The 16,426-nt window shown below is 39.3% G+C and overlaps 1 protein-coding gene across 1 annotated transcript; it reads right to left on the reverse strand.

Annotated features, from left to right (window-relative positions):
• Positions 1-215: 215 nt before the first annotated feature.
• LOC135237265 (uncharacterized) lies at positions 216-15,736 on the reverse strand. The gene is made up of 6 exons (XM_064304196.1): positions 15,652-15,736; positions 15,416-15,613; positions 14,934-15,200; positions 11,509-12,224; positions 6,768-6,937; positions 216-5,203 (listed from the first exon to the last, which is right to left on the reverse strand). Exons 4-6 carry the CDS (start codon positions 12,202-12,204, stop codon positions 4,834-4,836), a joined length of 1,236 nt encoding a protein of 411 aa, XP_064160266.1. The 5' UTR covers positions 12,205-12,224; positions 14,934-15,200; positions 15,416-15,613; positions 15,652-15,736; the 3' UTR covers positions 216-4,833.
• Positions 15,737-16,426: the final 690 nt, after the last annotated feature.

Consider the following 16,426-nt stretch of genomic DNA (forward strand, 5'->3'; position numbering starts at 1 on the left):
ACATGCCCATGAGTCCAGCATCAATATTAAAACATTGAAATTTTCTGCCTCTGCCCTTCATGGCATCATTTAAATTTTGGGGGGTTATCACGCCATGCGTTGGGTTACCACAAATGTCACAGGTTATTTCCAAGACTTTAGCTTACATTTTTATTACCTGGAATGATTATATTTAAAATAAAACAGCAATGTATGAATAACCTACAGAGACAGAATGTGTCAAATGAACAATTTATTATGAAAGCAAATTAATGATAGGCATCATTCATCAGTTATGAGAAGACATTTGACATGTACATACAGTCTCAGTTACACTGCATACAAGTGCATTCTTTAAGAAATGCAACATTTGAGTATGAACACAAAAAGAAAGATTTAGAAGGATACCTTAAAAATAAAAGAAAATCCTTACGCAATCTCTTTGTCATAATCTGTTTGGCAGGTGGAAAACAGTCTCAGTTTATTTCAACCCTCTCTTCATTGCTCTCTCTCTTAGGCTAAACTCTAATAATTACTTTATTTGTAGAGTGCTTTCCTTACATGGCACACAAAGCGCTTTCCATAAAACACTTTGAATAAAAGAAATACATCAAATAAAATAGTAAAACTGAAATTAAGACAACAGGTATAATATGTGACATTTTCACATTAAACGTTCCCAAAACTATACTATACTATACCTATGTTATATATTTTGTTGAGTAAGTACCTTCCATTATCACAAACGTTTTTGAACATTTTCAGGGAAATTCATAATTTTCTGCATCGACATGTAGTGTTACCAGAGAGCCTTCCAGATGTCACGTCATTTAAAGGTCTTTGCTCATCATATCCATTTTGAGACAAGAATATTACGGAATATAGCCCCTACATATTGTACATTTCCATTGATAGCTAGCCAGTGAGCACAATATAATGCATAGGCTACCTCGCAATGCTAGTTACTTATTATTTGGCAATATTATTATTACAATTCCCACGATCCTACGGTGGTTTCACGTAATCATAATGTATCCATTGTTTTGAGAGTGATTTACTAGCGGTTTATCTAGTGGACAGTCTGGACAGATTAAATTACATTACATGACACAAAATGTACAGACTGTATGTTTAAAGGGTTAGTACACACTGTTTTTTTTTTTTGCTATTATTTCAGTGTGGGATGTTTAATTGACAAGGACAGTTTTAAGTTACCTGGTTTCCAGATAGAGTGGTACAATAGCAGGCTATTTACCAAAACCATTTGGAGAAGCAGAAGTAAATTGGCCCATTGAGTGGTGAGGTGATTGTGGAAGGAAGGTAGAGAGGAGTTCATAGTCATTATATATCATTATCATTTATATGTATCCCTATTACTTATTAAATTACTGCGTCCAAGTAGTAAATCGTAGTACCAGTGCATGCCATATGCAAGATAGGTCAAAGTTAGCTCAGAGTGAATAACCGTTTATTTTTTATAGAACAGAGTGGGGAGTGAGGAAATAATGGTGGGAATGGTGTGGAGCGGGAACAAAGCCCACAATGAGAAATAATGGTGTACGGGAAATGGTGTGTGGTGTGAACCTGTAGGAGGGGTTTGAGTTTAAGCTCCACAACAGGAGGAGCTAGAAAACAGTATAAAAGAAGTGTGTTCAGAGTTGAGCTCAGAGCTTGGACCAGCCAGGTTTCTTGTATGTAACTTTGAGTCATATACAATAAACCCAATTACATCAGACTCTGTGTAATGTGTTTGGTTTTGAAGAAGGCATCAACAGTAGAGCCCGACCGATGCCAGATTTTTGGGTCCGATGCTGATCCCGATTTTGGAGAGTCCTAGCCCAGCGATTACCAATGTTTTTACCGATATTTTGTCAAAAATGCAACATTTTCAAATCAATTTGAAAAACTATTTTATTAAAGTTTCTACATTTAAGAACATTTCACTTATAAGCAAACAAATATAAATAAAAATAAACACACAAACAAAAGATGATATTAAATATATATATATATATATTAACACCATCTTTAAGTGTGTGAAATAACTCCACACCTTGCTTTTACTTTCTTTTCCAGACGTCTATAAAAAATTAATTTAAAATCAGTTTTCCAGTTTCAAACATTTTTATAAATAGTATTATTATTGTTGTTGTTGTTAATTTATTATTTCTTAGTATCTATTCTCAGTAAATTAATTATATTTTCTTATTTTATTCCTTCTACATGATCTCAAAGAGTAAGACTTCATCTAGCGAGCTTCCCTGTCCATAAGAATTTGGTGGTGAAAATAACTGCAATGCGCTCTGACGCCTGACTAGATGACACTCGCAATACCGCATTAGCTATTGACACAGCCTCATTATTTCTTATTATATATTCTCAGTAAGTTAAATGAATTACATTTTTTTCTTTTATTTCTACTACATGATCTCAAAGAGTAAGACATTATCTAGCGGAGCTAATGAGTGAATCAAGTGTAACGTTAGATGAAATTAAATTGACTGGATGAAATGTACAATGCGCTTTCATGCAGGTTACCCGTGCTAACTGTTGGTTGATTCACTTCTCCCAACAGCAATCCTTCTCTCATGTTATCACGACAAAGCTAGATAACATGGCTTAAAATGATCGACGTTAGAAGTGTTTTATCAGCGTTTTTACTGTCTGGTTAGCTTGCTACGATGAGCGTGACTAGAAGACACACTCGCTTGCAATACCGCGTTGGCTATCGACACAGCATCATATAGTAGCTAATATCATCTCAGATAAAAAAACAAATGTGTGATGCATTCAATCACCATTTTATTTTGGCTGGTTATTTATTTGAGAATACAGCGATGTCCTCTGGAAATGTAAATCCTACGCTGCTTATGTGCTCACTGCCACTTCATAAAGGCTTGCTAGCCAGCTAGCTTGCTAAAGTGAACCAAATGTGTTAGCCAGCTCGCTCGCTTGATAATGAGGATTGATAAACATAGTGGTCGTATAAACGCATTTAATTAAAAACTTTCACTAAATATACATACCTTTATTGTGGCAATCGAATCTGTGCAGACAAGTCTTGCGGTGGAGAATATTGGATGAGGCACAAGTGACAAACGTCTTATTACAGAAGTAGCGCGTCAGCTGCTGCAGTTCACACTTGTATTAGAGCTCCCTCTACTGGATAATTCTAGTAAATAGCAATTACAACGTTCGAACAGACAAGTACAGAAAAATAATCAATGTTTTTGTTTTTTTTTGTTTATTATAATTATTAAAAAATCGGGACACATCGGCTGCATAACTGCCGATCCCGATATCGTCAAAAAAGTCAAATGATGGCCGATATATCGGTCGGGCTCTAATCAACAGCGTGGTGGGAACACTCAGTCCAACTGGCCCAGGCTGGGGTTAGTTTCTCCCACATGATTTCATTTTGTAGGCTTTAAGCATTTGTTAGCATTTCCGACATTTGGGGTGGAGTCCAAAATCCCTACGGGAAAAATGAATGGGATTTGCAAAAACTGTAGAAAATAATATCTATGTTTAACAGAGACTCGCCGAATAGAGGAGGTTTCGTTCTAAAAGTTAAAATACATAATTGAAGATGAGTTTTGTGAATTTTGAAGCCCTTAGTTCGAAAGTGATTGCGCATTAGTGTGTTTAGACGGCATGTAATTGTGCATGTTATGTTAAGACTTTGAATGTCTAGTTCATCTGTGGCGTTACGAATTTCCATTCCCATTCCAATTCCAACAATTACCGTGGCCCCTTCTCCTGCATGGCTAGAAAGTTCAATTTCAAAGTCTGCCATGGAAATTATTGACAAAGTGTCTCGTATTTCATTAGCCTACCCGCAATCTCGGCGTGCATTTATTTAATTTGTTCAATCGGTGTAGGTTTGATGTTCTAAATCGTGGTAAGTTTGTTTTGCCCATTCAGAATCTTCGAGTGGCTATTCATGTCACGTGGTAACACCGCTAAAAACGGCAATGCCGAATAAAATTTTCATGAAGTCATCTGTATGAATACTCATTTTGGCAGTGAGGAATGTGAAAATTGTTCACCCCTTTCATCCTGCAGATTCTGTTACACGAAAAAAATGCCCCTAATTTATCAACTTCCTTAATGTGAAATTTTGTGAGCAGAGCATTCGTAAAAATGGGGGATACTTGTAATGTATGCTGTCTTGAGGATGACACTGCCTGGATAAATTGTTGCCAAAATTACATTATCTAGTCATCGGCATCCATTTATGTAGCCTTGTTTGACTTATTTGCTATCGTCTCCGTTGGTATCGGAGTGTGCTTCGGATGCTCTGATGCCGGTTCGGATGTCACGATACCTCACCAAATAAAGCTCTGAAAGCATCATACAACTCCACGTCTTCATCGAAATCCATGTAATTTGTGGTCATCCAGGTATTGTCGTAAACCCAGGCGTACTGTCCTGACCACTGCCCAAAAACAAAGTTTTCCGGTCGTGAACTCAAACAGGCCGCCAGGTGAATGGTGACTTTTAGTCTGGTAAAGAACATAAATATGAACGCCACGACGCAAGTGATTACTTCGAAGGGAACCTCAGGGAATAGGTTTTTGCCCACGTCTGGCGGTACTAAGTACGGTAAAATGATGCGGTCTTCGACTTTGAGTTTGTGTGAATTCTTCAGGCTACTGAATTTACGCCATACCTCTTCATCGCTTCCAACCGCGTTGAGAAGGATCTTTGGTATTTTGTCACTCCCAGCAGAGCGCATGGAATTCCAGCTTTGGGGCAGGTCACTGGGAATATGATTGCGATAGTAGTTATGGAAGACTCTCTGGTTAGGTTTGATACGACCTGTTGCTATGCCACAAGCAGCTTTCGCATCAATCAGTTCCATGGAGAGTACAGGATTACGTCCTTAATGGATTGGAATGGCATTAGATAGCAGGCTGGCAAGAAGTTGCTGGTGATGTTACCATGAGCAACAAACACAAGGTGAATGTGCTCATTCCGAGCCTTCCGCTGAATCTCTTCTTCCCTTTCCTTCAGTGTATTAAGGAGATCATTCATAAAAAATCGAAAAAGGTTGAGAAACATTGCTTGTTGAAACTGGCCCTGTAGCCATTGCTTTACATCACTGTTGCAGTTATCCATCGCGTATTTCACTATCTCCTCGTCACTTTCACTTATGCTGGACTTGTATGGTCCCAAGTTTCTGAGGTGGTCCCTCACTCTGGCAATGTCTCTTAACTTCTTCCTGTGAAATGAGAGGTTTAGAGGTTGAGAATTTGTTGGAAGCACATTTCCTCTTTAAACAGGGAAATGCAATGCAGTAATTATACATCTCAAAAACTTTTTTAAAATTAAGAATACATTTAAGAATACAATTTAAGAACGGGTTGTTTAGAAGATGTTTTAAGGGCATTTTAGTGCTTTTTAGTACACAATGCTATTGGTGGACGTTCTCTTTCATTAGAAATGCTACCTGGTCCAGAATTGCTCAATAACCACAGGATAGATTCAATTATTTTTTAATGGAAAAAACTGGACTGGAAACACTCCAGGTAAGTTGACAATTACATATAATCATCCAAATATAGCTTAAAAAGCTAAATTTCATAAGCCAAATCACATTTATTTTTGATTTAATACATTTGGGGTAGTCACAATATTGGTAATAGTTAAGGCCAAGCCCCACCGCATCCGTATCGTTCATTTCAATCCATAATTTAACAGATCCGTCATCCGACAATCAAACTAGTTTCAATTCAAAAACTGACAGATCACCCTCATATGACAGAAACTGACTCGGTGTGCATTATGCCATTCGGAAAACAAGTGGTAATTTTTATTTTGTTGCACAACTTTACGGATACGGTGGGACTTGGCCTATAGGGCAGTACTCAATATTTTTGTAGTTATATTAAAGTAAAAAATAAATGTATTTTCCCTTGTCATCATTAATGCCATTTATCTCAGCATCATTTCGGAATTAACGTGTCAGAATAAATCATTATCAATAAGGATTTGTGAGTTGAATGATGTGAGTTGAATGATGCTGAAACAGAGGCTAAAAGTTGCCCTGACTTCCAGGGGCATGAGCCATCAAACCTCTGTGTTTTGCTCAAAACTATGAGATGTTGATTTGCATGGGACTAATATTATCAGACGACATATTCAGTTGGTGGAAAATTTTTTTTTTTTGGGCTGTAATTATCACAGTTGTAGGCTACTCTGTGAAAATTGTGTAGGTGGTTGATTCGCATTGACGAATATGGAGGTCCTCCTATAAATGACAGTACCAGATGAACTCTGGTTATACTTGTCTAATATGAATATAGGGCTAAAGACAGAGATTTCTAGTTTCTGCAGAAAGAAAAAATCACATGCTATGACGTTGTTCTCCCTTGTTCCAATGTAAAGGCGGGCTGTGGTTGAGCTGTGGGTTGCATGTTTAAAAAGTTAAGTAATGTCATTTCGGTTTTAGGTACTGGAATCTAGATCGGAACAAGGAAGTGGAAGTACGCTAGCGTGGAGCTTTAAAATTCATAAATAGAACATTCATTAAAAAAGGGCGATTCCCGTCAGACTGAAAATTCTGCACCTTCATTACTAAGAAAGCACCTACTTCATTACAACACGGTTACATGTTTACTTATAAACACTCAAGAACATCAATATTTATGATTATAATAATTATGGACGAGTAACTATTTGTGTTGTATGCAAAAGTAATATAGAGGATTCCCAGCACTGGAAAAAAAGTAGCATCACACTATACATCACTCAGAATTAAAAACATTAACAAATCCAGAACATACTGGATAGCATCCAATTTCGTCTTCAGCTCCTGTCTGGCTTGCTCAATGGCCTGGGCTGCCTCTCTCAGGGCTTGGCTGGCCTCGGTCACATGATTATTTCCCACCATTTCATTGCAGTTTTTAATGAGCTCAGGGAGCGATATTGCCAGCCCTAATGCTCCACCAAGCGCCTGAAAATAGAAAGACATGCATTACAGCAAACAAGAGAGCATGTGTTAAATCCCATATTTAAAAGACATCTGAAGCTAGGAGTCAGAAAAAGGCATATGTTCACCAATCACTATTGAATTGCCTCCCAGTCCATAATTTTGCATCTGACTATTGAAAAATGTGGAACATATCATTTTAGCGGTTATAAAAATAGCTGTGAACCTTCTATCTGTGTTTTAAAGCCTTTCAACAGGTCTAGTCTCACTTTCTATCAGCTCTCCCGGATGATGTTTCTGAGATTTTAGAACATGGTCAAGTATGTCTCAGATGGTCAGGATAATGATTTGCTAATTTTCTCACACCTCTGTATGCTTACAATGTACACTTAAGGTCAAAATTATTAGCCCCCCTTCTGAAATTGAACAAAACCCTTAACTTTTCCAAGGAAATGACCAGTACCATATGGTTTAGAGGATAATAAATTCCAAATGAATAAAGACAAAAACTCCAAGAAGTTTCATGAAAATATTTTACTAATGTACTGAGTTGTAACGAGAAATTACAAAAATGGCAAGGCCAAAATGATTAGAACTCTGACAATTAACAGTCAATATTGTAACCTTTCTGACTAACAACTGACAGCAACTTCTTTCTCTAGTTCCTAACTAGGTCGGCACACGTCTCTTGAAGGATCTTAGCCTACTCCTCCATGTCAAATTGTTCTAGCTCACTCAAATTTGAGGGTTTTTGAGCATGGACCTTAACCTTGAGCTCCTGCCATAGATTCTCGATGGGATTGAGATCTGGGCTTTGAGAAACCCACTCCAGGACCTTGATTTTGGTGTCCTGCTAAAATTTCTGGACCAACTTGGATGTATGCTTAGGGTCATTGTCTTGCTGGAAGACCGAACGGTGACCTAAACCCAGACTGGCAGCAGATTTCTTCACATTATCCTTCAAAATTTTAACATAATCTTCTTCATGATCCATGATACTTGAACAAGGTTCCCTATGCCTGAAGCAGCAAAACAGCCCCACAGCATTAAGCTGGCAGTATACTCAGTAAGAAGAAAGAACTTCAGAATTGAGGACCACCGGCGAACATGTCCACGAACACTGTTGTCGGTATACTCAGTGAGAACACCGCACCGTTTAAAGTCACTCCACGCTGCTGGGGCATGAATAATTACCATGCAGCTATTAACAGGGGCTGGAATCTAGCCCAGACCTCCGTCTCGCGGCTACGCCATAGATGTATAAAGAGAAGGGCTACGCAAGATCACAACACAAAACAAAAAGTTTAAAGTGGCTTTAGTTTATCTAGCTATGCAAAAAAAGAAAAAAGGCGAAGGAGATGGTAGGCAACGTTCGCCCTCTAGATCAGAGTAGGACGGAGAATGGAGAGTTTTGTCTGTACATTCGGCAAATGCGGAGGTTAGACGAGGTGGTCCACTTTCGCTTATTTCTGAATGTGTGCTAGGCGTTTTGATGACTTGCTGAAAGGAGTAGCACCATTCATCAAACATGCGAGAACTCACAGAATACCCATCTCTACAGAAGAGAGATAGGCGTTGATCCTCTGTACATTAGCATGTGAAGTCTGCCCTCTGAACTCTCAACCGTGATGTAACCAACCATGTGATGTTTGGACCAATAGCTGAGAGGGGGAGGTCGGAGAACAAGAAATAAGTTTTCCAAAAGTTCTCCCTGGAGGCCGTCACACACTGCACCATACGAACACACAACACCGCGTCTCTTTGTTCTTCAGTTGTTCTCATTGCTTCGTTTTGCTCAAAAAGTTCTACTTCTTACGAAGTATACTGCCTACTTTATGCTCCCACCACCGTGTTTAACTGTGGGAACTGTGTTTTTAGGGTTGAAGGCCTCTCTCTTCCTTTGCCAAACAAAAGCAACATCCGTGTGCCTAAGCCATATGTTTGTTGATATACCTAGCTGACAGCGTTTTGAATTGTAATTTTGTATTTGGAATAGCGTTTTTATCGCATTCACTTCTGCATTCAGCTATGTTCTGTTGCTGGTGCTATATCCTTTCTGGTGGCTAAGTCGCCAGGAAATCTCATTTGAACTACACAATCCATGCATGTACGTTTTAGTCAAGGTCTTATCTACATTGTGGTATAAAGCATTTAAGGTTCAAGAATGTGTGTTTTCTGTAATTATGACAAAAAGGGAGATATGCACCGTCTCTGGATTCTGAATTCTCAGTAGATAAACCAGGTGAAAACGTAGAGCATTTTATAAAACGTAGACACCCAGTTCTTTAATCATAAATTATTATAATAATAATAATATAAACTAGACAATTCCTGCAGAAATTTTGAAGTGTGGTTGCCGCCAACGCAAAGTCGACTTTGTGCTGAACAGAGCGAACAGTTAACAGTTAGTATAAACAGAGACAGAGTATTGTGTACATGCTATAACATCACGGCAACAAGTTTATTTGCGACACATAGCCTATATTCAGAGTTAAATTATCCTTTCATCAAAACTTGAGATCTCAGTGTTTTACTTGCGGTATGCGGTGACGAGTGACGGTGAATCATGAAGCTAGCTGGCATGTTCAGAGGGTCTTGGAAAAACCCTACGTCTACACTGCGCGATCGCACCATTTTAAAAAAGCAAGACAGGGCTAGGGAGATTAATTTGATTGACGTATGATTTTGCGTGAATTTCAGCTCATTTTAACCACACAACTAAAAACATTTAATTGGGCTGTAATTCAGAGTGTAATCTGTTATCTCTGAGACCAACTCATTACATTACATTACAGGCATTTAGCAGACGCTCTTATCCAGAGCGACGTACAACAGAAACACACTAGAGTGAAGTAAAGATCGTAGTGCCAGAAGTGACCACATAGATCAGGACTCCAAACCTGTAGGGTAACCTGTTCAGCAAACAAACAAACAACCCTGCCAAGTACAAACTAGCACTGAAATCACATTTGCCTAATCAGAATCAGACAAAAACAATCCTGCCAAATAAAAACTAACGTGATCGCATTAGCCTAACTAGGTACATTGAGCTAAACTATAGGCTAGGGAGGGGTGGGGAGAGGTGCAGCCTGAAGAGATGAGTCTTTAGTCTGCGTTTGAAGGTAGTCAGATTCTCTGCTGTTCTGACCGCCACGGGGAGGTCATTCCACCATCGAGGGGCCAGGACAGACAGCAGACGCGAGCGGGAAGTACAGACACGAAGAGGGGGAGGTGCCAAGCGTCCAGAGGTGGCAGAACGGAGAGGTCTGGCTAGTGTGTAGGGTCTGATGATCCTCTGGATGTAACTCATAGACAGAGTAGCCTATTACGTGTTAGCCGAGCCGAATTTGACATATTACACATAGTTAGAAAGTTTATTCTATCACCTGTTGGATGAAGTGTAGATCAAGCCAGTTTGTACTACAAAGTACGACAACACCCAAAGCAACATGTGTGGTATTACAAGATGACACCGTTTTCTGGAGTAAGACCGGACCAGAAGCTGCTGCACGTGTTGTTGACGGCGTTGTTGCACTTTTTAGTACAGTCTGGCTTGATTGAGAATTCATTCATTCAGTAGGTGAGAGTATAAGCTTTCTAACCATGTATAACATGTCTAATTTTGGTTTTGGAATATCGGTTTTAGGTCAACCGAAAGTTTTCTCGTCATCGCATTGAATGCATTCGCTCTGTTAGCACTAGCATTCAAAGACGCTGCAACTAACGAAACGTCGTCAACGAATTTGCGTAATATCTTGTGAAATACTATTATTATTGAGGCCGTCTGGGTATGCCTAAGCCATGTGTTTGCTGATATACCTAGCTGACAGCGTTTTAATTTGTAATTTTGCATTTGGAATAATTTTTATCGCGTTCATTTCCGCATTCAGCTATATCCTTTCTGGTGGCTAAGTCGCCAGGAAACCTCGTTTGAACAACACAATCCGTGCATGTATGTCTTCGTCAAGGACTTATCTAAATAGTGGTATAAAGCTTTTGAGTTTTACGAATGTGTGTTTTATGTAATTACGACAAAAGAGAGATATGCACCGTATCAGGGTTCTGAATACCCAGTAGATAAACCAGGTGAAAACGTAGAGCGGACTGCATCACGTGTGCAAAGCCGACCAATGCTGTAACTTCATAACTCACATATGTATGACATCACATTACCCATTCATTTTCAATGGGAAAAATTGGCCAAAAAAAGTCACATTTCTCAAAAACCGTGCAGCGAAACTTTCCACAAAGTAATAGCACACGATTCCCAAAGAAGCCGGTCAATTTGACATATGGCACGTGTAAGTGGTACGAAAACTCTGGGAGGAGTAGCGGTCCAAAAAATGGGTGGAATAATAATAAATAAATTAATATGTGCGATAATAATAGTGTGTTTGCCTAAGGCAACCACACTAATTAATATAATAATAGGCTCAATCACCAATGTGTTACCTAATTCAGCGATAGATAGTGACTTAACAGACATTTATTTTAATGAAAATCTTCGAGATTATTACTTTAATGTGAAAAAATAAATAGTTGTTTTCTGGTTCAAAATACATGCAATAAATCAACAAACTTTCTTATGAACTTACCTGAGCGGTACAGTTAGCCACGACCTTTGCCGATCCTTTAGCAGCAGATTTCAGACCTATGAATCCAATATCCGTTATCACTGCCATAGTTAGGGTGAATGCTATATTTGTCAAGATAGCAGGTGCCAGTAGGCTCTTTTTCACTCCATCAGCTGCAGCAGATCCAACTACAAAGATGAGATTCTGATACAAGGCGTCTTGCAACTGTATCCCACTTTGTATGCCTATGGCCTTCAACATATACACAGCTGCTTCGTGTTTCCCATCAGAGGAAGAAGCTCCACGGGCCTGCTCTCCACATGTCTCCAACAGTCTCTCCTGGAGCCTCTGGATGTTCCTCCCAATCTCTTCATCTTTCTGGATGATCCCTTTCGCAGTCTTCATCGTACTGCATGAACTCCAGGTTTCCGCCAGCTTGAGAAACACGTCGACTGTTGTGGCAGAGATTACACTAGCCACTCCCAGCAGGGCCAGGAATGGGGCAGCGGCCCCCCCTGTGCACAAAGTGAGAATCCCCGCCCCAACCAGTGCAGTTCCCCCAGCCACTTGAAAACTATTTGTTACCACCTGACCTTTGTTCATCTCCTCACGTAGATTCTCCAGCTTCCGAGCCAGAGCCATGAGCTGTTGCTTACAGAGTTTCCTCAGCTTCAGCCAGGAGAAGAGCTCCTCACACAGTTCAGATGCGATGTCCATGGAGGAAAAGTGCAAAAGAGCTGTGAGAAAGAAAGATTATTTGTATTTATACAAATATAAATGTATATATTTATACCATGGTTCGGATAAATACTCTATTTTTATTGGTTGATGGCCCTGCTGTATTCCCCAGTGATTGCCCAGTGTTCTAAAAATGAACACTGAACATGTCAAACTTCAGCATTAATGGCAACGTGCAATTCAGCGTTGGCAAAACAACAGTATGCTGAATGAAAAAAAAACAATTGAAGAATAAGAAATATATTCATTAAATTGCGCTAAACTAATTGTTTAATGATTTAATTTTTATTTGTAACTGCTACACAACAGAACACAATACTGCCACCAGCTATCGATAACTTCTTGATATCTAGCTAATGTATTAATAGTGTATGGACGGAGTGTAGCACAGTGGGTAAGGAACTAGACTTGTAACCGAAAGGTCGCAGGTTCGATTCCCGGGTAAGGACACTGCCGTTGTACCCTTGAGCAAGGTACTTAACCTGCATTGCTTCAGTATATATCCAGCTGTATAAATGGATACAATGTATAAATGCTATGTAAAATAGTTGTGTAAGTCGCTCTGGATAAGAGCGTCTGCTAAATGCCTGTAATGTAAAAAAAATGTAATGTATGTCAGGAGGCCTGCCTGAGTTTCCGTTCTGTTCCGGTTTATATATTTATTTTTTATCTGTTTATTTTAATTTTTATTTTATGCTTTCTGTGTGTGTGTGTGTGTGAGCGCATGGGGTGGGCCCAGAGGGTGGGCCTTGGTTTTCAGGTTCCTGGTTCCCGCCCACGCTCCGCCCCCAGTCCTGCCCGTCTGCCTCATTATTCCATCAAGCCTCACCGCATTAGGCAATCAAGCCACGGCCGCCGTCTCCACCTGCAACTCATTCTCCATTCAGTTTCCTTTGCTATATATTTCTGTTAGCCCCATTAGCCTGTGCCAGATCGTGCCTGTTTTTCTCAGTTGCCGTTCGAGCCTTCGATTCTGTATCTCTGTGTTTCCCGGTTTTTGAAATTTTTGCCTGTTTACTCCGACTACGAATTTAGCCTGCCTGCTCTGTTGTTTAATTTCTGGTTTCGACTCTTGCCTGTTCCCTTGACCTGGTCTCTGCTCCTGTTCTGTGCCTTTGCCCGTTTGGATTTCGGATTTTTTGGATTTTCGACCTACGCCTGTTTAGTGATTTCGAGACCGTTGCTGTTTTTGTACCCTGTTTGTGACAATAAATCGCCATGGGTTTTACTGGATTTTTGGTCTGATTTTGAGTCCTACCCCGGATCCTGACAGTGTAGGCTATTAATCACCACAAGCATAGCTAGTTAGCTGAGCGGACGTCCTCAACAGGTCTCTTTGCAATGAATGGGTAAGTTTTTTTTATTTTTTTTATTTTTCTGGACCCTGGAACAGGGTACAGCCTACTATAGTCATATTCCGTTACTGACTGGCTCACTCATTGACACACATTGTTAAATTGTTAAGTTAAGTTTTTCCATGAAGTATTTTTATCTTTAATTACAAAGGTAGCTAATTGCTTTAGCTAGCTAGCTACTTGGAATGTAGCTAACGTTAGCCACTTGCCAGCTAGACAATTTTGTTCCTGTGGACTATAGGCACTTTTCTATAACATTTTAAGTTTGCTAGACTTTATGCGCATCGTGTATCAAAATATATTGCACGGGTAGGGTCAACGGAACTCATGAGTGCTTCTCCTTGTGCCGATCACCTGCCTACCCGTGCAATACATTTTGATATACGCACACCTCTTCGTGGTTTATACCACTTGTACCATGATTACCATTACAATGTATACATTTACTACAATTTTGTTTTTACAGAACAAAATCAGGCATTTTCATGTATCCGCCAGAATATTCCATGATGTTACTATAGTAACGACACTGCTAGCCACTTCCGAGAATATCGGAAGTTTGCAAAGCTTTTATCGATAGCCTACCAAAAAAAACTTACCCATTCATCGCAGAGCGATCTGTAGAGGACGTCAGCTCAGCCGACCAACTTGCTAGCCTATGCTTGTGGTGATTAATAATCTACAATATTAATACGTTAGCTAGATATCAAGAAGTTATCAATAGCTGGTGACAGTGTAGCTAATGTTCTACCGCTGGATTTGTAACCGTTACAAATAAAAACTAATTCACCAAACAATTAATTTAGCGCTATTTAATGAATAGATTTCTTATTCTTCAATCGCTTTTTCATTCAGAAGGACTACACTCTTCTGTTTTGCCAAAGTTTAATTGCACGTTGTCATTAATGAAGTTTGACGTTCAGTGTAGCATCTTTGGAACGCTGGGCAATCAGCCATGCGTATATCAGAGAATAATGCATGGCCATCAGCCAATCAGAATCGAGCATTTATCCATACCATGGTATAAGTATATATAGAGTGCCTATAGAAAGTTCAGACCCTTTCAAAATGTTCACCTTCTGTTGCCTTACAGTCTGAAATCAAGACATTAAATCAAAGAAAGCTCATTAAATTAATTCATAAAAAAATAAAACCCTGAAATGTATTTTTTACGCAAGTATACACGCCCTTTGTCACAACTCTTCATTTGCTCAGGTGCAACAAATTGCCTTTAAAAAGCTACCTAATGTTGTATTGACTCCATCTGTATCCATTAATACTGGTTCAAATTATTTAAAGATAACTATGCTAAGTCTTCAGCCAGGATCCAGGGCTATGATTTCAGTAACTTACTGAGTAAGCCAGTGGCTCAGTAATCGATGTAGTCTGTCTTTGCTGGCAGGCTGTTCTTACTGCTTAGATGATTTGACATCATTTTTGTGTCAGAGGATGTGTATGGATCTATAGGCGTGGCAGCAATCACTTCAGGGTGTCGGATCAGGACACTATTTGGTGCTCAGGTGAGTGTGGGGAAAAAAGAGATGCAGAGTCCAGGTCTAGGGTTTAGGCCGTTTATGAATCCCAAATGGCTGTACACAAAAAAGGTGTGTGTGTGTGGTTCTGTAACAATAGAACACAACAGTACAGACTGATTAGTAATACAGAATTTAGCACAGACAGCAAAGGTGAACCTAAGCTAGACATAGACAACTACCCAGAAAACAGCTAGCATACAGAGCTAAAACTAGTAATGACGGTGTAATAAGCTAGAAATTATCGATTAGCAAACACCGAATAAACTGCACAACATATGAACGACAGTCACGGTTACTTACTCGAGGACTGCGTTCGCTGCAACAAAACAGTTCTGACAGGAGTGCATGCCCATCTACACAGTAAACTTGGCTTCCATAACGCATACCGTGTAGCGCGGAAGGGACGCTAAATGTCACCCATAGTGTTGTGTGGAGTAGAAAAGCAAGTAGTAGTCAGGCAATGACTCCTTCAACTGTGTTTTATTAGCCAAGCAGCAGCTCGCCTGTTCACAGCTTCATCCACCTCACCGGAACACTCACTCTAAACCCGAACTTCCGCTCTCATCTCTCCCCTAACGCTGGCTCACACAAACCATTCTTAGATCTACTATGCCACCTAGTGGCGGACACAACATTCCCCCTTACTTGAAAAGATTAGGCAAGGTACATCTCAAATCTAAAAAAAAAACACGTTTTCAACGTACAAAAAGGCCAAGTTACTCACACATACAGTCATTAAAATAAAAAAAAAACTTGCAGAACCTAGGTCTGCGATTAAAAGTATTGATATCAAAATGGGGCCAAGTTACAACAAACAATATTGGCTATCTTAGCTTACACAAATTAAACAAGCTCTATTCCAAAGCAATGCTACCCAATGTTTCCTAAATCATTTCATGTAACTTGGCCCTGTGTTTTTCCATCTTACCAACTGTGTCTATTATGTGTAACTGATAATAATAATGCATATAAATGAGAGAGAACCATGAATGCACATACATACATGCAAACACGCATACATTCTTGCTAAAAGAAACACATAGGCCTAGATTCAGTCATTTTTCTGTTAACATGAATTACAAATAAATGGAAGTGTAATTTTTTTGATGGATTGTGGTACTGTAAGTGTTTTAATGGGTTATGCTTAATTATAGGTATGGTAAAATGTAAAGAATGACACAAGCATGTCAAAAGAATATTTCACATATATTTGTCATTATTACATCAATAACAGACAGCTGTGTGTACACTTGCCATTGCAATATTGTGATATGGAAGAACTTTATACGAAATGTATAAGAACTAAGAACT

The sequence above is a fragment of the Anguilla rostrata genome, chromosome 13 (genome assembly GCF_018555375.3).
Source record: "Anguilla rostrata isolate EN2019 chromosome 13, ASM1855537v3, whole genome shotgun sequence".
Taxonomy (NCBI): Eukaryota; Metazoa; Chordata; class Actinopteri; order Anguilliformes; family Anguillidae; genus Anguilla; species Anguilla rostrata.